Source organism: Oenanthe melanoleuca, chromosome 10, assembly GCF_029582105.1.
Source record: "Oenanthe melanoleuca isolate GR-GAL-2019-014 chromosome 10, OMel1.0, whole genome shotgun sequence".
In the NCBI taxonomy this organism is placed as follows: Eukaryota; Metazoa; Chordata; class Aves; order Passeriformes; family Muscicapidae; genus Oenanthe; species Oenanthe melanoleuca.
The window spans coordinates 4,969,832-4,995,865 of NC_079344.1; the positions used below are offsets into that span (position 1 = coordinate 4,969,832).

General features: G+C 36.2%; 2 protein-coding genes across 2 annotated transcripts in view; both read left to right on the top strand.

The window, feature by feature from the left end:
* Window positions 1-26,034, top strand: part of RAB27A (RAB27A, member RAS oncogene family) — a 276,869-nt gene that overhangs the window by 65,382 nt on the left and 185,453 nt on the right. The gene's annotated exons all lie outside the window — the stretch shown is intronic.
* Window positions 5,622-25,005, top strand: NEDD4 (NEDD4 E3 ubiquitin protein ligase). Its single transcript, XM_056499946.1, has 24 exons — window positions 5,622-5,699; window positions 6,502-6,563; window positions 6,907-7,009; window positions 7,687-7,856; window positions 8,386-8,503; window positions 8,642-8,809; window positions 10,527-10,592; window positions 11,183-11,302; window positions 11,711-11,917; window positions 13,055-13,132; window positions 13,390-13,444; window positions 13,534-13,592; window positions 14,453-14,518; window positions 15,780-16,009; window positions 16,550-16,671; window positions 16,770-16,840; window positions 18,282-18,377; window positions 19,394-19,467; window positions 19,636-19,696; window positions 20,270-20,329; window positions 20,415-20,522; window positions 21,103-21,199; window positions 23,975-24,047; window positions 24,125-25,005. Exons 2-24 carry the CDS (start codon window positions 6,517-6,519, stop codon window positions 24,225-24,227), a joined length of 2,352 nt encoding a protein of 783 aa, XP_056355921.1. The 5' UTR covers window positions 5,622-5,699; window positions 6,502-6,516; the 3' UTR covers window positions 24,228-25,005.

The window sequence follows — 26,034 nt, forward strand, 5'->3', positions numbered from 1 at the left end:
TCTTTCAGACCTAGATGATTTCTCTGGCAATCAGTGATTTTCCTAGCATAAAGGAGATGGCCTGCTTACTAACATGAAAGTACAAGGGCTTTTTGAAGGAAAAGGAATTCCAGTATTTATTATGAACATTACTTATTTTTCAATAGAGTTTCTACATTAGCCAATTATTCTACTAATAATTGTTTCTGTTAAGTTTGTTTTTGGACAAATATTTAGCTTATTAATGAGAAATCTAAAGTGGTTAACATCTGGCAAATTACAGGCTAATAAAACCAGGTCTGAGGTGAAAAGTGTAATATAGCTTTGGTAGTGTTGTTGAGCTTGTCTGAAATAAATTGTAATACTGTTTTGTATTTGTGTTTGGGTCAGCTTTTGTCATTAGAGGTTGAGGCATCCAAGGTCAGTTCAATGCAGACTGGTTTTGGACAGGTGGGATTTATAGCTTGAGCATAGCAAGACCTTAAGACAAGCCCAACCAGTGAGTTCTGCTGTAGCCAGGTCCTGTGTCTACCTTTACACCTGGCAGCAGGGGTTTTGGGCCTGGGGCTGGGAGAGGTTGATGGGTGGGGCTTGAGGCTCCTGTTCAGCAGTGGCTGAGGACTGAAGCTGAGTGTGGAAGAGCACAGCAAGCTGCACTGTGGCTGGCAGTGGCCACCAGCTGTGGGCTGGTGCAAAGGCACTGGGCAGAGCTGAGTTAGTGTTGATGCTGCATTTGCACCAACAGTAGACTTAATGATATTGAAAACTGCTGGACTGACTTTGGAGCAGGGTGAGGCCATGCAGCCTGCATCCAGCCCTTCTCTAGGCTCCTTCACTAAGAAGTGGCCAGGTCCCTGTACAGTCCTGGCCAATTGATTTAATTTAGGGCTGAAAAGCAGCTTCCAGCTTCAACCTGACTTTATGCCTCTGCGTGATCCTAAACTGGATCAAGTGAACTTCATGAGAAGTTTTGCTCTGAAAAGCAAAAAGTTGATTGACTGTATCAAGTCCTTCAGTTGAATGTGTTGATTAGCCACTGTATTAAATATCTGCAATATCTGGTTTATGTGTTGTTACTTCTGGGAGCAAATTGCACATGCAGTTTTAACATTTGATAAAGTTTTACACTTCTGTGTTTTAAACTTCATAGTGTTAAATGGAGAAGGTAAAAGCATGCCTGGAATTGTTACTATGAGAGTTCATTTTTTAAACTTTCTTTGAAGTCCTAAGATTTGGCAAAAAAGCTTTCACAAATGGATACCAGAGTTTTATGTTTTTATACTATTAGGAAGATAACTAATTTGATGTCAAGAATGACTTGTTGAAATAGTATCTAATTAAATATTTAGTACTGTTTTTGATATATTTTGTGGTGAATATTGGCAGATTTAACACAGGAGGACAGTCTGGATTGGCTTTTGACTTTTCATGAAATGTAATATATCTGCTTTTTATATGATAGTTTGTTTGGCACATACATACATCAAACCAAAGGACTTGAAGTCCTGATGAATAAAATCAATGCATTAATAACTTTTGACATGTTCTTTGTTTCTGTTCTTCTGAAGTATGCTTTGGTTATATTAGACAACTTGCCTTCCTGTGAACTGTGTGAAGGAAAAAAAAATAAAATAAAAAAAGATCTATCTAAAGTTGCTTTGTTAATGAACTTTTAAGGGCAAGTTCTCAAAGCAGCACTCATTGAGTGGACTAATATATGATTGTTATAAAAGTACCGTAAAGTAAATATGAACTCCTAAGGAAGCAGTAAGATTTTGGTGCCATATAAAATGTGTAAGCTATAAATGGAGAAACAGAAGATGCTTTTTCTCTGGTCTTTAGATAAGCAGTAGCCTGAAAATGTCTTTGGAAGTGAGAGAGAATTAGTGAAAATAACCTCAGTGTCATTTCTAAATGCTGTCTGTTAAGCAGATGGTAAAGCTGCTGAGGCATGTTGTGCTGACACCTTGCTGTTGAAACAGCCAGCAGGGCTGAAGGTCCTGCAGAAACACATGTTGTGTAATAACCCTTGATCTAACAGTATGTATTCACCCTATTTTGAAAATGCTGATAGGGTTTTATATCTGTCAGAGATGCCAGCTCTAAAGAAATGCCTACGTGGCCTATATGTCATTTAAAAAAATCTCCTCACAATCCACAGGTCCCCCTTAAAAATACAGGAGACTGAAACTGTAATGAATTCCATACAACCAAGTATTTATTGCATTGCAAGACAGAGAAAACATTACTTGTGGAATCCGTGAATTTGGTACAATCTTAATGTCATAATTGAATCTTGTTTTTTTTGAAGCTGTTACTTTTCCATGATGAATAGCATATGCTGGCAGTATTTTATGGAAGAAAAAAGAGCTCACTTTTTTCAATCTAGAGTTTAAGAGAACAAAATGCACTCAGCACAGCATGAAAAGAAAAATACTTGAATTTGCTAGTGTAGCTCAGGAAAGTTTTTTCATTCTCATCAAGCTTGTAACTAATGTTGATGTTTGGGTGTTTAAACAAGAAGAATGTTGGTTTTATAAGGCATCTATTGAGCTCATGTTTTCTTAAGCAGCGATAGTCCAGATCACTGTTTGTTTTTTCAATTTGAATTGATACTTATGTTCCCTCCAATAAAAGCTGTATGCTTTCTTGTTTTGCCATACAGCTGTGGATTTCTGTGTAAAGACAAACCTGTGCACAACTAGCTGCCAGTTTATTCAGAAAAATATTGGAATATGCTTGGATTCTAATTAATGCACTAATACCACCAAACATTTGTCACAAAAACTGGTAGAGAAAATACTTATTATTTCAACACCCTGGTCTTATACAAGAATTGTTTCAAAAGGCTGTGTGGTGAATCCAGTGAATGACATTAAATTCAGTGACCCATTTTCAAACCTGATAACTTTTGGGTTATGTTGTCAGTACTGCTCTTAAACGTGTGACTCAGATAAGCATGTGTGTTTAAAATCTTACTGCAGTTTCTGATGGGAGTTGCAGGAAAAAAAAGTCTAAAATCTAAAACTCATTAAGCATATATTCGTAAAATAGATGAAAATAAGTTTTGAACAGAATTACTGTCTTTTGGTGTTTTTCTTTGATTGCTTTGGCATTGCACTGGAGTTCTTCAAATGAACTGTGTACAGCAGCTGTCTGTCCTCACCTGTTTTTAATAACTCTCTATAGACTAAACCAGTGAATCAGTAAAATACAAGGCCTCTCTGTTAGTGCAGTATATATCATTAATTGAGGTTGATGCCAAGCAGAAAGTTTGAGTTCTCTGGCTGTTAAGAAATTAGAAGTTGACAAGAACAACTGACCCACTTGTGTGTGCTGTGTGCTCTGATGAAATAGAGATCCAAACAGTTTCAGCTCCACTGGCATTTAGTTGTTCATGTGTGCGATGTCTGTTGCGAAGCTGCTTTGGCACCTCTCGCAGGCAGTTAGTCAGCTTGTCATGGTGGGGCACATCACTGCAGATCATTCCTGCTATCTGATTTATGTGTTAGTTGTTTGGAGGTCAACAAAAATCTCCACTCAGGGTTTTGCTTTCTAGCTGGAGGAGAAAGTACTGTTAAAGAGTTGGTTATCGACGCTAACTCTGCTAAAAATAGCAGGAGAGACAGCGGAATAATAAAGTGAATAACAGGAGCCCATACTTAAATTATGCTGGTAACAAACACAATGTTCTGAGGGTTTCTAAAATAGAGCAAACTTTTGTCCCACATTCCAATAATTTATTTGGAAGGCATGTTCCACTTCAAGATTGCCAAGAACTTTACAAATACTAAGCCTTTTAACATGTCTGAGGTATGTGCTGTGCCATTTTAAAAAGAACCTCATAGGCAAAAATGATAACCTATTTTTTTTCAGAATCCTGTGGTGTATAATAGCACAGAAAGTTTTCCTTCAGTAGTTCAGGGAAGGTTCCTCAGATATGAAACCTATTGTAGTTTTCTATCTCAAACGACTCTGTGGACTAAAAAGATGGATGTTTTGTATGTATTTTCATTTTGTCCCCTTCAGATCTGAACATGACATCCACGCTGCAAACTGAATTTAAAGTGACATATCTCCAGTTTTCTAGCATTTTATCACCTATGGCAATCTAGTTGCAGTTTTTGCAGATGCGAAAATTAGAGGCCCATGTAAGACACTGGTTCTCCAGATACATGTATGACTTAAAGGTTAAATGGATGAATATAGGACAACAGAGCTAAGGAAAAAAGGTATCAGAATTACTAAGGCAAAAAGAACTACTTCCAGAAATACCTATACTTTAATATCAGAGGGACCGAAAAATGGATAGAATTAATGCTGTAAAACATTTGAATTGAAAATTTAAATAAGCTTTCCAGAAGAAAATTGAAACACATGGTTTTGCCCTGAGGTGAAGGAAATAGATGTCAGCAAGCTACAGAGCATTGTGGTGAAAAGTTTTGTGGACAAACATTAAAGTTCTGGGGTGCTTACTTTGAATATATGCAGCAACAGATTTAGGAAAGAATAGGCACTGAATCTTTTGTTAGCTGCAGAAATCAGGAAGCCTAGAATTTCAGAGGTTACATGAAGCACAGAGTCGAAGACTTTTACAGCTCCTTACTCAGTCTGTGCAAAAAAGTGTAGTCTTATTGTAGTGTAGGTTTTGTTTTTTTCTTTAAGCCATAAGCTTATACATACCTTCAAAAAATTCCATGCTGACCTGAGTTTATTCCACAGGCACTGATATATCTTCATGTTAAATGACCCTTATAATACATTTCCCTGCTTTTGTGGAGGTTCACAAAGGTTTTCAAATCATGAATTAACTTGAAGCAACTTAGCACATGCTCCAGTTATCCAGCAGAAAGTGAAGTCAAATGCTGCTGGTGGTGATTATTGGTGAATACTGAAATTACCTATGTAGATTACTGAAATTTTAATTTCTTTGGCAAGCAAAAATCCATGGTGAAAAGTCAAGTGTGCAGCATTACTGTGTATTAATCCCTGTCCTAGTCTCACAGCTGCTATGTTCACACTCTGGTCCCAATTGGACAGTCCAGACATCCAAGTCAGGGTAAAATCTTTTGGATGGTCATTGTTAAAACTAAACTCTGCAATGTGCATAGACAGAAGGTGTTCTTTTTTTATAATTCTAGCAATTTTTTGTGCCAAGCGTGGGACAACTGGAATTGCTGGACCTTCCAAAGCACTTGCCACAGATAACACTTTCGTTTCTTGTTATCTTTGACAATAGCTGTATGATTTGGAAAATAAGAAAACATTTATACATGCTTGTTCTAAACAGCTGTCTAGGCTTATGGAAATGGTTGGGTGCTCCTAGAAGGAGGGTCCTTTAGGACAGCTTTTCTGCTGGGGATGCTGACAGTCTCAGTCCTGATGCTGAACAACTCTCCTGTTTGGTTAACATTAGTCTCTACAATTTAGTAAACAGCCTAAATCTCCACCCCAACTCCCTCAAATTTTGTTTTGGGGAAGGCAGAACTGTCCAAGGCTCTGAGTGCTGGTTCAATCAGAACTTGCTCTCTGTACAGGACAAGCCTATAATTCAGAGGTGCCTTCAGGTTCTAAGAAAGCATTGCTACATTATCAGGGTGTTGGGATAATGTTTTTAAAACACATTGCAGCTTTCAACTTTCTGTGATGTTTGTTTTTGTTTTCTGTAGACTCGAGATGATTTTCTTGGACAAGTGGATATTCCTCTTTATCAGTTACCGGTTTGTATTTTTTATTTGTTTTTAAGACTATGAAAGGGGAAAAATATTTCTGTATGCACCCTATTAGTCATATGAGGAAGTTAACAATACTGGTAATAAAAAGTGATTAAACTCTCCTGCTCTGTGGGTTGTTTGTTTTATTTTGTAGATCTGTTTGGGATTTTTCAGCTCTGAACTTTATAAAACAATGTAGGTTACCTTGTTTTTCAATACTGGAGTGCTTTTAGCTTTTCCATAGTTTTACAGTCTTAAAGATGAGATTGTAGTTATTGTCATGTCTTAATATTTCTTTGAAGTCTGTAAATTTATTTTTACTGTTCTTTATTCACATAGATACAAAAAAGAGAGTAAGTGGAAAATAGAGCTAGTGTTGCTTTGGTCATTTTTTTTCTGTTTATTGTATTCCTTTTGCAAAACAGATAATTAGTTTTAAATATCACCAAGAACATTGAAAAAAACCAAGCTTTTTCATTTCCTTCTGAAGTCTCAAAACATAGCAGATACTAACAGATTTATCAGAAACTGTCCAAAAACAGGGTAGCAACATGGCAAACCCTTTCCAAGAGCAGGTGTTTCATTCTGTAATGTGCATAGACACTGAGGTAGTTTTTATGTTCTTGAACCAGAATGTTGGTCTTACTGCTAAGATTAAAGGTGGTATTGCTGTTACTGTACCTGAACCTGTAATTTAAGTTTTAAAATGTTATAAGGCCTTTAAAGAAATCAGTAGTAAATTTCTGATAGTTTTCTTTGATATGAAGTTCTTGATAAAAATTTTTCTTGGAAAAAATTCTTATTCCAGACAGAAAATCCAAGTATGGAGAGACCGTATACATTTAAGGATTTTGTTCTTCATCCAAGAAGGTTAGTAAATACCACATGGGAATTCTAATTTTTGTAGCTACACAATGGTCTTATGTAATTAGTTGTAAATATGTATGCATTTTCTAAGCTTTTCTGTTTCCATCAAAGAAATTTGAGCAGCCATTTCTAAGATATTGATGTTATACTAAAAAGTCAGCATTATTTTAAATACTTGCTGTATTCAGAAGTCTGAAGCCTTAATGCCATTATAGAACTTAATTAATTTAGATTATAAAAAGTCAAGTTTGTGTTGGAACACTTAAGAATAATCCTCTAGCTGTGCTTTTTCAGCTATTTTGTTTTACAAGTGCACAATAAGATAATTTTATTTTCTCTTCTGCAGCCATAAATCAAGAGTTAAAGGCCACCTTAGATTAAAAATGACTTATTTACCTAAAAACAATGGGTCTGAAGAAGAAACCACAGAACAGGCTGAAGAAGTAGAGGTGGGAAAAATTGTGTTTATTGCTGAAAAATGAATGTTAGGAATCACTAAGCAGTAAATAGTGTTTTAGAAACAAACCAGTTAAAAGTGATTGCCTGTATTGTGCATACGATTTAAAGTGTTTAAGTTTCTGTTGTAGGTACTGTTTAATGTTGTTTGACCCCAGACAGACACTAACATCTGTCTCATTTTATAATTTATAACTCTCTCCACTCCATAGAGATATTTTGATCTTACCAACCATATATATGTAATCTTCTTAAGCACATCCAATGTACATTAATAGATTTCTTTTCCAGATTTAACTCTATTCAGCATTAGCACCTTTGCTGTAATTAATCTTTGTTTTAGAAGGATGTATTCATCTGGCTGATATATTTGCAGCATGTGTATGAAATGACAATATTTAAGCTTTTAATGTATTCTGTGAGTGCTGTTTATTTTCCTGAAACTAACAACTTCTGGTACTAATATATTTAAGGATCCTGAGTTAAAAATAAGATTTCTGCATGCATAATATGCCTTGTCATTTTTAGAAATACACACACTAAAGCCAAAGTCAAATTTACTGACTTAAGATGTTATGCAACTACATCTTAAAAGGGGGAGTGGCTTAATAAATTAAGATATGTTTTTCACTTTCTGTAGTATTAAAGGTAGTTATATTATGTCTTTCAGCCTGGGTGGATTATATTGGACCAACCAGAGGCTGCTAGCCAGCCACAACAGCAGCAGCAGGAATCTCCTCCTCTGCCTTCAGGCTGGGAAGAAAGACAAGACATCCTTGGCAGGACCTACTATGTCAATCATGAATTCAGAAGAACACAGTGGAAAAGACCAACTGCACAGTATGTCTTTTAGCCTGAAAATTCAAGTCTTATATTGGTTAGTGTAATTCACCTTAGTTACATTGAAAGCAAGGAGAAATAAAAAGTGAACAGCTTGAAAATTAGTAGAGAGCTTTCTCTCACTTTTATTTAGAAGCCCTGATGCAGTGGTCACTGGCTAGTGATAATTTTGACTGAAACTGGTTGCAGTTGGAAAGATAACAACTGTTGGAATGGAAAATAAATAATTTTTCATTTTTCAGCCTTGTTCTTTCTTCCCGTCAGGGCCTTGGTTAAATTGTTTGCACTTTTTTTTTTTTTTTTTTGTTCCCCCACTCCCTAGGAATGTTACCTTATTCTTCAGCTGACACTTCACATGGACATGAATGCTTATTCATTTTAAACAGTTTACATTAATTTATGTAGTCCAGACTGTTTCTTTTTCTTCTGCCAAAATGACTGTGATGTATGTTTTTGCTGTTAGTCTAGCTTACTGTTGAAAGATAAACTCGGGCTGCTGTTGCTGACTTCTCCCACCTTGCCCCACCAGGGACAGTGTGGCTGCTGCAGATCTTGGCAATGTGCAGCTGGAGGCCCAGCACGTGTTCACTCACCGGCGACAGATATCAGAGGATACAGAAAACACAGACAACAGGGATTCCCCCGAGGTAGAACAATAAATCTCCAAATGCTGCTGAAATGCAACAAGTGATTTTTTAATGTAGCCTACTCAGAAAGCTTGTCTTAACTAATTGTAATTTGGAACTACTTTTTAAAAATATTTTCTCTTTATTTTCCTTTTAAAGAGCTGGGAAATTATAACTGAAGATGAAGCAACAATGTACAGCAGTCAGCATGTTCAAATACCTCTCTCACAGAGTAGCTGTGACATACAGACTCATCTTGCAGAAGAATTGAGTAACAGACTTACTACCTCTGGAAGTCCAGCTGCTGGCCAGTCAACAGCCTACACAGTAAATTATTTTTCGCACTGTTCTGATAGAATTAGATCCATAAATACTTTATTTAGGAATTGTATTTTTAATTTCCTCTCAAATGCACAGACTTTAAGAATAGTCTTTTTACTGTAGAATCCCATCTAAGCATGCACTTTCTTCCTCACTGCTTTGCTTACATGGCTTTCTGCCTGAGGTTGAAACAGATTTGTGTGCACTGTTTTTCAGTCTGTAAATCTACCTCTTAGTCTGGTGTTGTCAACTGCTGAAAACTATGAATGACAAAATCTCTATGTCCTGAAAGCTTACTTTTCCCATTAGAACAAATTCTAAGACCATTTTTCATTGTGGATATTGGGATAAGGTTTTATGATTGGGTTGAGTAAACCTGTTGCTGCCTTAGCAGCAAAAAAGGGAGCTTGCTCATACAGTTCCACAGCCCTTGTGCCAGCTGTGAAACTTGCCTGACCTTTGTGAGAGTCTGTTCTGCATGCTAACCCAGCAGAAAACTACTCTCTTTTCCTCAATTCTGCTTTTTTGCCCTTTGAGCAACTGAAACAGCATGCTAGGTTGTCTGACAATTGCTACAGTAGCAGAGGGAAAACAGCAGGAGTATGTAGCCAGAATGAAACTTGACTTTTTGGTGGTAGCAAGCAATTAAATAAGCTCAGCTGTCCTGTGAAACCCGAGCTCCACAAACAGCTTTGTAACCTGACACATGACCTGAGAAATCACTGTCCATTGAGGAAAGCCTGTAGAGGTGACCCAGGCCATCTAGTCTGTTAGATTTTGGTATGGAAATAATCATTAGTTTTTGTGATGTTAAGAATACCATTCCAAATATCAATTTGTAATTGACAATGTTTATATGAGTTGTACAAATACATCACTGGTGTTGCTGGAAACAGTCAAGTGAGAGTAACGACTTTATTCCATCTCTGCTATTCAGCATCCCATGCATTGCAAGGAAAGTTTTATTTCAGCTTGCTTGGGTGGCCTGAGCAAAGAAAGAGGCAGATGTTCAAATTATTTGCCAGATTCAGCTAGAATGGCAGTCTTGCCTTCTTTCACCTGCATTATACCCCACCCTCACTCCACTAAATAAAAAAAATTTAGAAGTTAATCACGCTTTTTCTTTGAAGTACTCCAATAATAAGTGGATGGGGAAAAAAACCTTCAAAGAGTTCTGGAAATTCTGATGCAAAATGAAATACAGGTGCCTAATTGTAGCAAGTGAGATCTAAATATGTCTTTAGGCAGGAAGGTGGACATTTAAGCAAAGTCCAGGGATTGAATTGCCCTTCTGAAACTGGTTCTCTCACACTCTCATATCCTTTCATTATTGACCTAATCTACTCTCTGGAAAATTGTGTTAGCTCTGTTCTATCTCAGCCTTTACTGACAACACAAAAAGTTTTATACTGTAAACCCAATTGTACCATAACTATTTGTAATTAATGTTTTACAAGCCAAAATATGTATTGCTAGAGTTTTCTGAACTTTCAGGAGCCTCTATTGTCCTAAGAGTATAATAGACTCTCTGAACTTGATGTTTCTAGCTGTTAAACAAGAGTTTGAAAAATATCATGTTAAATCATGTTTCAAAACAAATGCAACACTTTGCTCAGGATGGAAACTCTAATAACTTGAATTGTGATAACCATTATTGGCTGTTTGCTGCCATCTTTAAAGCTGCAGTAACAGCTAATGTGTCATTTCTCTCCACTCCTTCAAGAACCATTCCAGCAGAAGAGGTAGTCTGCAAACATACAGACCTGAAGAGCAGCCTGCACATCCAGTAGTAAGTCATTTTTCAAAAAACACAGGCTTTTAGCTGTGTTAGCTGCTGACATTTTAAATGAGAATTTGCCATTCTTGCCCAGCAGCTGTCCTGACAAAATGGCAATTGTGGGTCTAGTTCAGCTGTAAAGCTTTCACGTTTCAGCTTTGTTTAGCATTAGCTTAATGCATAGCCTGCAGAAGGAAGTAGTCTTGCCCTGATGATAAGAGTTTTGTTTTTCAAATGGTTTGCCTTATAAGTGTTTATTTCTAATGAAAAGCTATACCACATTCCATTATATTTTTATGGTAACACTGCAAACTGTGATCTAATAGCCAGAAGTATTAGGCTGGATCAGCCTAAACCAGGTATATAAATGCATCCTTTACATGAGGAGTTTGAATTTTGTTTGAAACAAACAAATAAAAATCTGTAACTTCATACTATTCAGGAAGGACTTAAATACTTCTTATCTATTTTATCCAGTTCATAGAAGTCATGAACCTTCTGGAATATAGTTTTGTTGTTTTAATTTGTCAGAGGGAAACCTTTTCACAGTAAGTTTCATAGTTTCCTTAATTGTTTTTTCTTCTGTTGTCGCTAATATTTAGTTACTGCCTACTTCATCTGGATTACCCCCAGGCTGGGAAGAACGACAAGATGAAAAAGGAAGGTCATATTATATAGATCACAATTCTAGAACCACTACCTGGATAAAACCAGTAGTACAGGTACTGTGCCTGTCTTCGATTTACTGATGTTTGTATTCACTGAACCTTTTAAACATCTTGTGTAATAGAAGTGGAGAGACGGCTTTGAAATAGAACGTGCAAAAGACAAACTGTGAAGTACCACATAAAATATCTGAGAGACTGCATGGAGAGGTAGGAACAGTAATGATGTTTGTGGCAAGTCACTCTCCCTTCTGGAGAGTGGTAGCTGACTGAGGAGATTGAGAGGCTTCTGTAAATCTTCAGCACAATAAGTGATTGTTAGTCAATGTGGTTGATATTATGAAACCTATCAGGGACTTGCTTTATGAAACTGCTTTCACAATTCAAAAATATAGGTTAATAGAAAAATGATATTACTTTGCAGGGCTTGGATTTGATATGATGTTTTTTGGTCATTTACAATAGATTGCTGTGGAAACAAGTCAGGTGTCAGCTGCACAAAGTATTTCTATAGGAAGACAGCCACAAGCAACATCAAGTGATTCATCACAACAGTCTTCTCAGCAGCAGCCTGAAATGGAGCAAGGATTTCTCCCTAAAGGCTGGGAAGTCCGACACGCACCCAATGGGAGACCATTCTTTATCGACCACAATACCAAAACCACAACATGGGTAATGGAAGACTTTTCTCATGAACTTAAATTCTGTCTCCTCTTGAATCAAAACATTGCTGCTTTCAGCAAGCTTCTGTGTGTTTTTTTAGTGCCAAGGGAGCTGTGTCTGTCTGTTCACAGGCATGGTCAGCACATGGTGCTGATAAAGCCATGATGGGGCTTTCATGGTTGGGGCATTCAGTCCCTGTACAGGCCATGGAAATGGACCTCAAAATCCTTGTGGGTCCCTTCCAACCCTAAATATTCTGTGTGAGTCTGAGTGATATGTAATAAAAAAGCCAAGTTGTATTACCTGTCATGAGTAGAAGATTATCAATTTTACTAATTGTATTGGTACTTGAAAGTTTAGGTTAGAAGGAAGAAAACAGGAATGTGCTTCGCAGATGTAAAGCCCGTCCTAAATGACATTGCAGAGCTGTGGTAGCTTTTAGGAGCTGATCACAGAAATGAGTTCTGTAAACATATCTTCAAGAGGAAATCTATTACCTTGAATTTATCACAGGGCAGAACACAAGTTTCTGTGAATGCTTAGAAAAGTAGACCAGGTGCAAATACCATGCAAGTGAGGGAGCTGTACAGCTGCAGTTCCACAGAGGGGCACTGCACACCACTTGGCACTGCTATTAGATGGGTTTAAGCCTCTCAAGACTAAGTCATTGTTACTGTCAGCTGAAAGGGAAGCAGAAATGCATTAAATTGATTCAAAATGAGTATTCTTTTCTCTAGATGGATGAAAAGGCCTCATTTAACACAACCACCATCATCCTAGCTCCCACAAAAAACCCCAACCTACCAACCAAACAACAAAAAACTCCACCAAATCCAAAAAGTATAAGATGTGTCAGAAATTGTGTGGAAATAGTAATTTGATTCAATTACACAAAAATTGAGTTGAATGAGGGATTTATATTTATATATGTGTAAATAAAATGTAGTGAAAGGTTACTAGAAGATGATTGTAAATTACTGGAGGACTGAGAATCTGCAAGGATTCTTCTGGCTGCAGAATATGCAACCATTACCTGATTGATACTAGGCATATTCTTTACAAAATCATTAACAAAGGCAAAAAAAGATTAAAAGCAAAATAAAACAGCAAAAGGATTTTAACATGCTGCTTGTTTTGTTTTCAAAGGAAGATCCAAGACTGAAAATTTCTGCTCATCCGAGGAGAAAGACTTCCCTAGATCCAGTCGACCTGGGCCCATTACCAGTAAGTAAAGCATTCTGTCCTTGTTTTGCAGATGAAACCATCTAACTGTTTGTTAGCATTATTGAAATTTGCACATGATAAAATGCAGCCTGCTTTTTTCCTACAAAAAATACTATTCTGAATTTCAGTGCTGACGGTAGATGGGGCAGAAATGCCCTCAACTGCAGATCATGTTGAGTTCTATGCACATTATATGATCAGAAATTTATAATAAAAATTGAATAAAAATGTGTAATAAAAATATTACCTTTTTACAGCCAGGGTGGGAAGAGAGAACTCACACAGATGGAAGAATATTCTTCATAAACCACAGTATGTACAATGTAGTATTCTTCCCTGCTCATAATTTTATTTGTAAACATTATTTAAATTAATGGAACTAATTAAAAAATGTCTTGCAGATACGAAGAGGACACAATGGGAGGATCCTCGACTGCAGAATGTGGCAATAACTGGACCAGTAAGCTTTCCTAATGTAGATTTTAATATTTTTCAGAAATACTGTTGATAGAATCCAAACAAACTCTCGTCATTTATCAGTTAGTCGGTCTAAAAAGTGAAACTTTCAAGGTGTCTGAACAAAGCATTTTTATTTCTTCTGAAAGATTGTTTAGAAAGCTTTCTGGGGAAATAGTCTTTAAATGTCAGCAAGAAAAAGCAGTTCCCATGGTAGTAAGATAGTTTCCTTGTAGACTGGGGGGAGGGCTTTGAAGTGAGTGAGAAAGTCTATTTATTTTTTGTCCACACTAGCTCAATTCATGAAGTAAATTTGAAAAGAAAGAAAAAAAGAAAAAAAAAAGGAAAAAAAAAAAGAGCTTAAAGAAGAATTAATTTTCAACTGAAAAATAATTATCCAGCCTCAGTACTTAATCTGAAGTGCAAAATTACCAGAACTAATTGCAAAGATGGTTTGCATTATAATTATAGATGGGTTTTAGTGTTCAGCTGATATCTGTGTTTATTAATAGCCTGCGTGTGTAAACAACCTTCCCTGTCCATGGAAAATAGAGGTGTTTGTAGCCAGGTCTCTCACGATACAGCAGGGAAATGGACGTGTTATGGACGTCACCAAAGGCATTTTGGTCACTTTGATCTGGGCCACTCGGGGATCTCAGGCAGTCACACCAGCTCATGGGGAAGTACTGCATGAATTCTGGATCTGATCTGAACAGAGAAGTGCTTTTCATTCCTGGTGTTTATAAATTGGGAGTCTCCCCTGGCACTCAGTAAAACATGCATTCCTGTTATCTCAGAATTTAAGTGAGTTGTCTGTGTTTCACAAGACACGTGAGAGTTTTTTTCTTTTTTTTTTCCCCAAAGGCTGTGCCTTACTCCAGGGACTATAAGCGGAAGTATGAATTCTTCAGAAAGAAATTGAAGAAACAGGTTAGTAATCAATAGGAATCCAGCAGAAAGTTTTGAAACTTAGACCCCCTAAACAAGGAAAAGCTTAGGTTACAGGGAAGGTAAATTTACTGTCTGATCACAAATATGTTTGTGAATCACCAGCTTGGTAACAATTAGCATTTACTCTTAACAACAGGATTTGCGACTATGCACTGATGAAACTGCAAACAATCTAATTAAATAAAAGTAGAAAACATTGTGAACTGGAAAGTAAGACTGGCAACAGAAAAGTTTGGTAATCACTGATCAAGCATAGAATAGTTTTTGAAAGTCAGAATATGGAAAATTCTCAGAAGTTCTCAGAATAAATTTTAGTCTGTCTATGTAAAAACCTCTGCTGTCATAATGATCAGGCTGGATGACTGCAACAAATTTTTACGGCTTTAAAATCTGAAGTTTATGGATCTTGTTTCCAAACTCTGGTTTGAAGTGGCATTGCCAGGTATATTTTTAACATGTAGCATAAAAGACTGTAAATAGCATCTGGACAGCCAGATAACAATGAGTCTGCACAAGTTCAATCAAATTTTACATCCTTGGGAGATACTTTTCATATATAATAATATGATTTGAGTTTAGATCCATGCTTCACCTTCTACTTGCCAAGTCTGTCTTTGCATTTTGAACTGACATGTAATTTGCACACAATTATATATGCACCTCGTTTTTTGTGTTCCTAGTCAAACAAGACCGACATTCATTCAAATGTCAGTATCTTAATCTGAGAAGTGATAGAGAGCTCAGCCACACAATATAATTGTGGTATTTTAAGAATTAAATACAACTGTAGATTTTGTCTTAAGTAAGAGAACAGGACACCTAGGCTCATAGAATATTGAACTAGAAGGTGATATAAGTCAGGTAAAACAGTTCCAGATAATTTTGTGTCAACTGTGAGCTGTTTTTAATCAAGTGTGTAATATGATAAATGTTCAGTGTCAGAAGAGACTCCATGCCATGCTGCAGGCAGAGCAACTGCCCATATGCTGTACTAGTAAGAGCTTACTTTAACTGTATTTTCTTAGCATGAAATAGAAATTAGTATCTGAAATTATCTTTGCCAGTTGAATTGTAGGTAAATAGAGCCTCTTTTCAATCATATTGTGTTATGTTTTCAAATTATGTAAGGAAAGGGTTTCTTTGCCCTCTTGGTCTATATTTTAGAATTTGCATATTCTACAGAAGTGTAAGATGCCAGGTTTTGTTTTATTATTCTTTGTTTTCATATTCTTTTTTTTAGAGTGATATTCCAAATAGGTTTGAAATGAAAATACATCGCACAACAATCCTTGAAGATTCTTACAGAAGAATTATAGCTGTAAAGAGAGCAGATTTCCTTAAAGCAAGACTTTGGATTGAATTTGATGGTGAAAAAGGTTTAGACTATGGAGGAGTGGCCAGGGAGTGGTTCTTCCTTCTCTCTAAAGAAATGTTTAATCCTTATTATGGATTGTTTGAATATTCAGCTACGTAAGTAGTACTGCTCTGTAAGAGTGAAAACTTGGAAAAAGAAATTGTATTTCTCATACCTTCTTTAAAAATGGGGTTCCTGCCACCCTTGCAAATGTATGGGAGGGTTTAGTTGATAATAACTGCCATAATCTGCACACTGTTGCTTGACAGAAGAGTAATATGGGGACAGTCCTTGTGGGGCTTTTTACAGCAGTCTAACATAAGCCATGGCATTTTTGCATGGACAAGCATGTGCTTGCACCCATCTCCTGCATACAGAAGAGGAGTATGTAACCAGTAATGCAGACAATGTTATTCTACTTGAAAATGAATGGGAGTTAATTTTTGGTTTATCTCTAACTTACTAAAGTAGTTTGTGGTGCTTGTTTGTGATACACTAATAGTGTTCTATTGTGTATTGTTTAATATTAGATATCATCATGAAAAGCAGTAACTGATTTAATAAGTGATGTCTTTTAGACCTACAAATGTGAGACTGTTCCAATAGTACAATGTTTTGTTTTTCTTTTTCTTCCCTGCTCTCTTCTTCAACTTCAGAGATAACTATACTCTGCAGATCAATCCAAACTCTGGACTTTGCAATGAAGATCATCTTTCTTATTTCAAGTTCATAGGCCGTGTGGCTGGAATGGCTGTTTACCATGGCAAACTTTTGGATGGTTAGTATTTATCTTATGTAATGTGATATTCAGATTAATATTGCACATGTTTTGAGTCCTAGGTTACACCTGTTAAATTTATTTCTTCTTCTTTATAGCCTTTTTTATTCGTCCTTTTTACAAGATGATGCTCCAAAAACCAATAACACTACATGACATGGAATCTGTGGTATGTAATTTGCTTTATCATGTAGATAAATTTCATGTTAACTTATGATTTTTATGTATAATATATCTTTAATGACATTGTGAAGGTTGAGAATGCATGATTCAAAGATATCTTAGGCTATGTTTTTTATAAGTCTGAATGTTGTATAGGAATTAAAACTTAAAATGAAAATCAAAGACTTAGACTCAGATTCAAGTCAGTTAAGTTGTACTGGAAACTTGAACCTAAACTTTCTATGATGTTTTCTTAAAATGTTTTTGACACTGAGTTTGTTAAAATTGAATATAAATACTTATAGGATTCCTATCTTAACCTGTTTTTTTAAATTAGTTTTTTTCTTAGATTATAAAAATTAATCATGTCAGGAAATGAAAATATTTGAGTGATACAATCTGACATTTTTAGAGGAGCAACATGTCCCTTAGACTTTTTTTGTTTGGTTGATTCCCTGATAATAGCTCTTACCTAGAATACTCATGGACAAAGTGATTTTTATTCTATCTTTTTAATCTGTTACTGGTTTTGTTGCCAATTAGGATTACAGCATGTAGTTGCTGTCTGTTTCTGAGTAATAGATTTATAGATGTCTCGTGGTGGTTTTGTTTTGGTTTGATTTTTGTTCAGTATTCTAGAATGATGGAGTGGTTTGGGTTGCAAGGCAGGGACACTTTCCACTAGACTGGGTTGCTCCAAGCCCTATCCAGCCTGGCCTTGAACACTTCCAGGGATGGGGCAGCCACAGCTTCTCTGGCCAGGGAAGAAATTCTTAATATCCAAGCTAAATCTACCCTCCTGACCCTATCAGTACACTCACCAATACAAGGTCCCTCATCATCTGTTCTGTAGCTCCTGTATTGATACTGGAAAGGGCTGTAAGGTCTCCTGGAGCCTTCCTTTCTCCAAACTGAGCATCCCCAGCTCTCCCAGCCTGTCTCCAGAGCAGAGGTGCTCCAGCCCTTGTAGCATCTTGGTGGCCTCCTCTGGACTCACTGTAGCAGCTCCATGTCCTTATACTGGGGGCCCCAGAGCTGGGCACAGCTGAGCAGGGGGACAGAATCACCTCCCTTGACCTGGTCACACTGCTTTGGATGGAGCCAGGATGTGGTTGGCTTTATCTTAATTTTCATTTCCAAAGGTTTTTTGTAGTAATGCTTGACAATAAAAAGAAGATAAATAGAGGATGAGAGACAAGAGAGGTCCAAAATGTATTACTTCAGATAGTGCTAACCATATTACCTCTGTTTTGCTATGTGAGACATTTGCATAGATTGCTGAGCAATCAGGTTTCAAAGGTCTTCAGAGCTTTGTACAACTGCAGTGTCTCTGTATCCAGTATAGGATTACCCTAAGCAGAAGTGTTCACTGGACTGTCATGGAATCTCTTGCAGTTTATAAGGTGGTTACTTTATTTAGTGTTTACCATTTCGTAATTCTCTCTTAGGATAGTGAATATTACAATTCTCTGAGATGGATTCTTGAAAATGATCCAGCAGAACTGGACCTCAGATTCATAGTTGATGAAGAACTTTTTGGTCAGGTTAGTATGTTGGTGTAATGCAGAATAGACAAAACATGAAAGAAAATACTTGACCTGTGAAATTAGGGGATTTTATCTGTATGATGTCAAGAAAACCTTTTAGCTGACTCAGCTCTTTCCACTCTTGCAGTGCTTTCAACCTGGTGTGATACAAGACTTGTAAATAAGCAGAGCTTAAAAAAATTGCTTGTGCTTTTTTTGTTGAATACTATTTGCATTGAAATGCAGGTGTTGCTGTGAAGGCAACCGAGGCTAAGATATCCATATCCATTATTTGATCTGGAGTAGAGGTTGGGTTTATGTGATTGGCAGGAAAGGATGAGCTCCTTTGGAAACTGCTGGAATCACTGGCAGATAACATGTTTCCTTTCTTTAAGATTTACTAGAAACCAATAGAATAAACAAGTTTGTTATTGTGTACAAAGCTATTTAAGATAAGTCATGTAGAAATACCACAAGTCTTGAATAAAACTTCCAAATTACAGTTGCCAGTTAAATCTAAAGATAATAACCTTTGTGGTCTTGTGTAACAACAGCGATCCTAAGAAGAAGCAATGAGAATGTCCATCCATGGTAACTGAAAATGAGATATTTGTCTTCTGAGGTTCTAGTAGTATAAGTCACTTTGTAGGAGAGATGCATACTGATTCACTTACTGGGATCATGGCAGAAGTGGTTTCTGTAATTGTTTTTCCTTGAGATTTGGAGTGAGGGCTGGGTCATAGAATACACAGTTAGAGAAGTGTGCCTTACTCTGAACCTGTGTGCAGTCTTGGGTGGTGTGTTGTAGCAGGTCAGAAAAGATGGAGGTTTCCCATTGCACCCCTCAATAATGCCTCTGTTTTTAAAAAAAATGTACCACATTCTATTTATTAGGTGACCTGTGTGACTGGATCTCTTTCTTGTAGTTCTCAAATTCTGCAGTCTTCAAGAGTTGCATGAATTACCTAATATTAATATAGGAATTCTGTTATATATTCAACTTATTTAATACCTGTTCTGTGCATTGCATTTAGACCCATCAACATGAACTGAAAAGTGGTGGATCAGAAATAGTTGTCACCAACAAGAACAAGAGAGACTACATTCAGTGAGTAGTGGCTGCTGTTTGCAATGTACCTCACTGGATTGCCCTCCAGTTCAGGGGGGTTATATGTTAGCTTTATTTACAAAAGCAAGTTGTTGCTTTGTATATAAATCACTTTTATTTTAAATATGATTTGTATTTGGGGTTTGTTTTTTGTTTTGTTTTTTGCAGTCTAGTAATTCAGTGGAGATTTGTGAGCCGAGTACAGAAACAAATGACAGCCTTTAAAGAGGTATAGTTTTAATTACATAATAAATTCTTCTAAGAGTTTGTTGCATCTGATATTAAGGTTTTTTGGACACCCTGAAGAACCACTAGTATTTTTGTTAAAAGTATATAAAAAAGGCACTGTTTGTAGTGTCAGCTTTAAATTATTTCAGAGTTAAAATATTTCTGTATGTTTTTACTGAGGTGTTTAACTCATCTTGAAAAATTTGCTCATTTCTCAATCCTGACTGACAGCTTTAGCTGTACAGCAAGCTATTTAATGACCTCTGCAGAAATTAAACTTTATTTAATTGTATTAGTTTGATTTAAACTAGGCAATTTACCCTTTTTTGTACAAATTATATTGCATAGATGATATTCAGAGTTCCATACTTATCACTCAGTGTATCACAGTAAAGATGTGAGAAATCAGTTTAAAGTACTATATCAAAACTGGGGACTACTGGTATCCAAACATCTGTATTTCATATATTGCTTTGGCTCTGTTTACCAGAGTCTCTAAATATCTTTCTCCATGGCTAAAAATGCTAAGATAATGTTGCCTTGATTTTTACAAACTTCCCTCTTCTTTTTTTAGGGCTTTTTTGAACTAATACCACAGGATCTGATTAAAATTTTTGATGAAAATGAGCTAGAGGTAGGTGTCTCATGGAAAAGAAAACAAATTATGTTGAAACTTTACTTTACTCACTTAAACTTTGGTGTTTTTTTTATCTGTTTAGTTATTAATGTGTGGATTGGGAGATGTGGACGTGGCTGATTGGAAACTACACACAAAATACAAAAATGGCTACAACATAAACCACCAAGTAATACAGTGGTTCTGGAAGGTATCATGAAATTCTAATATTTTCTTATTGAAAACATGTTCAAAATCTGCTGCCTTTCTGCTAGTTTATAGTTTGATTCATTAAAAGGTTAGGTAAATATTATTTGACCATTAAAATTCCTGAGAAAATAAGAAAACTAAAAATGAGATGCATGGTAAGAATGTAAATGCAATACTGTTGCTTGCTTTTTCAAAAAATCCCTGTCTGAGTGGGGTTAAAAATATTTGTGTAGGTTTTCCTGGCATGGTTACACTAAAGAGGTGTTAAACTCTTCTGTTTAATAAATTACAGGAATTTGGTTTCTAGTTCATAACAGCAAGAAACTTCAAAGAAAGTAGGGGGCCAAATCTTCAAGGGAAGCATTTTAACAGCCTGCTAAGCCAGTAACCATACTCTTGTTACAGTGCCATTAGAAATTTGACTTCATAGCTTTAAGCAGAGAAGTAGACTGTGTATCACTAAAAAAAAAAGCATATGTGTATCATAGTGATTTAGAGGTAAATACTATGTTGGATAAGTCTACTAGCTTAAGACCTTAATTTAAGAATAAATCTTTAATTGTAATCATTATCATACATAGGCAGTCTTAATGATGGACTCTGAAAAGAGAATAAGATTGCTTCAGTTTGTTACTGGCACATCACGTGTTCCCATGAATGGGTTTGCTGAGCTGTATGGTGAGTACTTAAGATTATCTTCACAATTAAGTAACAAAGAACTTGATGCCAACATTGTCCTGATGTTCAACTTCAGACATTGTCAAATTATTTTTCAAGTTTTATTTTAAAATTTAGTATGTACTGGCAGTTATAAGAAACAAAGTTAGAGAAGAGTCACTTATATCACGTTTCCCATGCTCTATATGGGAACATACTGTTTTAATTCTGGTTTTGGAAGTTTTTAAATGTATAGAAGTCCTCAGGAGCTGCAAAAATCCCTGTTTAACACATGATTGAGCTTGAAGAAAATTCTCAGCTATCCAAGATCTGATTACAAAGACATGCTGGCATCAGCAGTTAACTTCAGTTCCACAAGTGCTTTTATCTGCTCACAAGGCAGGCTTGTACAGATGCTGTTGTTTGTAAGGATATACTCCAAAGGGGACCACTGAAATGTCACGAGTTAAACATAAAGTCAGAAGAAAAGTACTGAACTTACAACGCAGAGACTGAAACAGGCAGAGGACAGCAGGGAGCCAGTTTCAATAGCCAAGTCAAAAAAGCCACTGTGGGCAGACTGCAGGCAAGGAGATAGAGCAGCCCACAGAGGGTGGGGTTGCTTTGCTTAGGGGAAGTCTGTTCCCAGCTGCCATCAGCTATTATGTTTTCTGCTAGATTACTTTATTAAGGCTAAAAGTGCTTGAGAAGCTGTGCAATTGACTGAATAGCTTAACTTGCCTCTTTGATTAAATATTTCCTTTTTTATAAACAAGGCATTAATTCATTTATAAAACGAAAGAATTGTGAATAAAACCACCCATCATGTCTTCCCAATTTTCCATGTCTTCATTGCAAATACATGGTTTGTTTTTTTATTGTTCCATCAGTAAATGAGTTGAGTTCCAGTGGGAAGAACTGTGTGCACATCAGCCTTAGCCATGTGTTTGCTGCTGCTCCTGAGTCTTGGCATTGTCAGTGTCACAGCACATGCTCATCACAGGGGAACCAGTCAGAATTCTGCTGCTCAGGAGCTCTTCTTATTTGTCTAAGAAAACACTACTTGAGATAGAACTAAGAATTGATACAGGGAAAGAAACTGGTGAAGTTTTTGGCTTCCTTCTGCCCGGGGATTAGGATATCCTTGGGCAGTCTTCTGTAGTTGGATTCACTCCCTCGTTAATGAAAATCCAACTAGCAGTGGTCCAGCACAGTGCTTTGTTTGTTTCTCGTAAGTTATTTCTGCTTTACTGTGACCAGCATGCCATCCTTACTAAACCCTGGTAACAGTTTTATTTCCTGTACCTCGTGTTGGAAGAGCTGTGGTGGTTATCCAGCATTTTGTGCTGCTGCTGGGCTGTTCCCTTCCCACACCTGCTGTGCAGCCCTGGAGCAGCTTCCTGGTGGAGATCTCCCTCTCGTGGCACAGCCAGGAGTTTTTGCTGCTCCAGCCGGGAGCAAACCCGCCCTGGCACACTGAACAGATACTCTGTGACAAGACAGGGGATTGTTTGTCTTTCTATTTTTTTAACTGCAAAGTCTTCTCCCAGCTTAAGGAAACAGTTATAAAATGCTCTTTTGCATCTACTTGATGAGAATTGAGAAGTCCTGTTGGAACCCTGGTAATGGAGAATTTTAGACTTTCTGTGCAAACAGGTACTGACCTCCAGCAGAGCACTGTATTTTACCTGAGGCCGTGGAGAAGGCTTCCAAAATTAAATTATAGAACTGGGATTATGGATGTGTAGTTTGAATAGAAGTGTGTAATATCACGTGGTGGAAAACTTAGTTTAAGGTTTTAGAATATAGGTAATATATATAAAGCATGAGGGAAGTTTTAGGGTGGAGGCTAGTCCTTCCCCATCTTCTTCGTGGGTTTGGGTAATACTGTATGATTGGATAAAAAAGTCCACATTGCAGGCTACAGGTGGTTGGTTATTGAGTTAAGAGTTAAAATAATTTAGGTGTCATTTCTTAATTGGACAGTTTATCCTTAAAAGGCCTTGTAAAAAGAGATACTACTCCATTTTTAGTTTGTTAACTTGAAGTATTGTAGAACTCATGGTTTGTGAGACTATAAAATAAAAAAGAACTATAAACATCTGAGTCCAAATAAGAAATACCATCTTGCTCAATTAATCCCAATCCTAGCAAAAAGAAGATAAAAATCAGTAAAGTTCAAGAAACTTTGAGAGATGTGATACTGTAAGATAGTTGTTGAAGGATAGAGGGAGCTGGGGCTGCCCTTGCTAGCTAAAAGTGTTCTCTTAGGTGCATAAGAACATCCTGGGAGTACACATGATTGTCATGTTTCCAAAAGTTCCCAGGTACTCTACTTTGTTGTTTAGGTAAAGGTGGACATTTACTATATATACAATATACTACTTTACAATATACAACTTTTTACTTCACTATATATATAATAACTACTTTCTACTGGATTATAAAGCTTGGCATATGGTGATAAACGTGTATAAGTTTTTACATGCAGCATTTATAACAGTATAAAATTGTCTTGTCCAGAAAAATTTAATGCCAGCCACTATGCATGTACATTTAGGTCTTAGGTTTCTGAGCTTAAGGTGTAAAAGTCTCCTGAAACTGAGGTATTGCAAGAAATAATTAAAATACAAGTGAATTGGGATTATTGACTATTACTGCCTATGTATTTTAATCATATGAATAGCTTCTAATGTCAGAACTGGATTACAAAGCTCCCAAATATGTCATAATTTGAATCTCTGATTATAAAAGCATTTCATAATAGGGTGAAAATTTATGTGTTCTTTTCTTCAGGTTCAAATGGACCACAGTTGTTCACAGTTGAACAGTGGGGTACCCCTGAAAAACTGCCAAGAGCTCATACCTGGTGAGTATTTAATTTGGATAAATTATGACCTCTAATAAAAGTGATAAAATACTTAAGAGTTTTCATCTGTTTTTCAGCTTTAATCGCTTGGATTTGCCTCCATATGACTCATTTGAAGATTTATGGGATAAACTTCTTCTAGCGATTGAAAACACTCAGGGTTTTGATGGGGTTGATTAAGACACAGACATAAATTATGTTGGTCCAGTGCTGCAATTTCATTTTAAGGGTTTACAAACAAATTTGAATTTTCCAGGGACTACCATTATGTTTAGCCACATGGCTATTGAATCTTCATAGTATCACATGTAAAATAATTAAGTATTAAAAATCACTAACTTTTAAACATGTATTTTGTCATTTCCATAGTTTTGTGTATTTGCTGATACCTGCAATATACACATTGGATCAGCCAGTGCCAAGTAAGTCAAAAACTAAAATGTTTTTAGCAGTTGCCTCTTGTATAATATTTGAAACTGCCCTGCAGTAAACTACTGAAGTAAAGCTGGGAAGAATCTTTGCAGAGGATTTAAATTCGATTTGCTGCTTTAAGAGGAACAACTGAAATTGTCAAACTGTTTTTAAAAAAACCCAGCTAAACAAAAAAACCCAACAAACTTCATGTATTACAGTATCATAATCTGTGCTGCTTCAGGCTCTTTGCAACGGATCTGCTCAAAGCACCTTATAATTCAGCATATTAGATAAAACATTGGAAAACATTTGTTTGCAGAACACTGACTTCCTGACACAGTTGTTAGACTTCTGTTTCTAACTTGCTTTTGCTAGAACAGCGTAACAAACCCAAGATTTTTATACAAAACAGATAAGCAGCATAATTCTGAGTTTTAATGAGAAATTATACCCATGTTTTCTTTGAATTTGTATACTGATGTTGATTTGTTGAGTGTTCATCACTTTTTTTGATAAATTTGTAGTTGAACGATAATATTTTCAATTCAGCCTTTTGCAACAAATCAATCCTAAAGTGAAATTTGTATGAATATCACTCAGTATTTACTGATAGTTAGAGGCCTTTATTATCCATTCTTGCAGTATTGCACTACATAACAATAAAGAACATGTTTACAGGGTTTTCTGGGCCAAATTCAGCAGTCTGTTATGTGCAAACTCCTCTGAACTGCATGGAGGTTATGCACATGTGATCAGGTGCAGAATTTGGTCCTGTGATATGTTTACAGGTTGCTAGTTTCTACAGCTGCATTTTTGTATTTTTTCCTCCAGTGTTAGTCTAGAAACCAAATTTGTTAATACAGTATAACCAAAGTCATAACCAACAATGTGCAATTTATTGTAGATCAACTTGTCATATATAAATATTAGTTTGATTTCTTTTGTAAATGTGGGTATTTTTTGTATTAATGGTAACACTTTTTTTGAGCAAGTGCTGGTTGAAATAATTAGCAATTTGGTTCTGAAAGAAAAAAATTGGTTTGTATACCTGGCTTGCTCAAATTTTAACATTTTATTACCAATATGATCTGAGGAAATGACAGTACCTAGCTTTGGCCAGCAAATTTCTGTTTAGTCACAGTCTTTATAAATATGCAAGAAGGAAGTGTAGCACATCTATCTCTGAAGATATGTAAATTATGTAACAAATGTTAATGGGTCTTAAGGGATATTTAAAATCCCACTTTGTTTTATCTTTTGACTAGGTCATTAGGACTGAGAGTATTACATGTAAATAAAGGTAACTTATACAAATTTCCCAAATCTATATGCAGTTTTGTAAAACGTGAATGATATATCAGTAAATCTGTATAGATTTGAATGTAGCAGGTTTTGTTGCATACTTTAAAGTATAAAATAAGGATCCTGAGAGCAGTAAATAAAAGTTTATTCTAATAAGTTGTGATTCAGTTCTTTGAAGTGCAAATCAGTCATCTCAAAATAGCAAGAATTGAGTAATTTTTATTCTCCTTGGTTGGCCATGACAGTAGTTCCACCACAACATGCTGCTGCT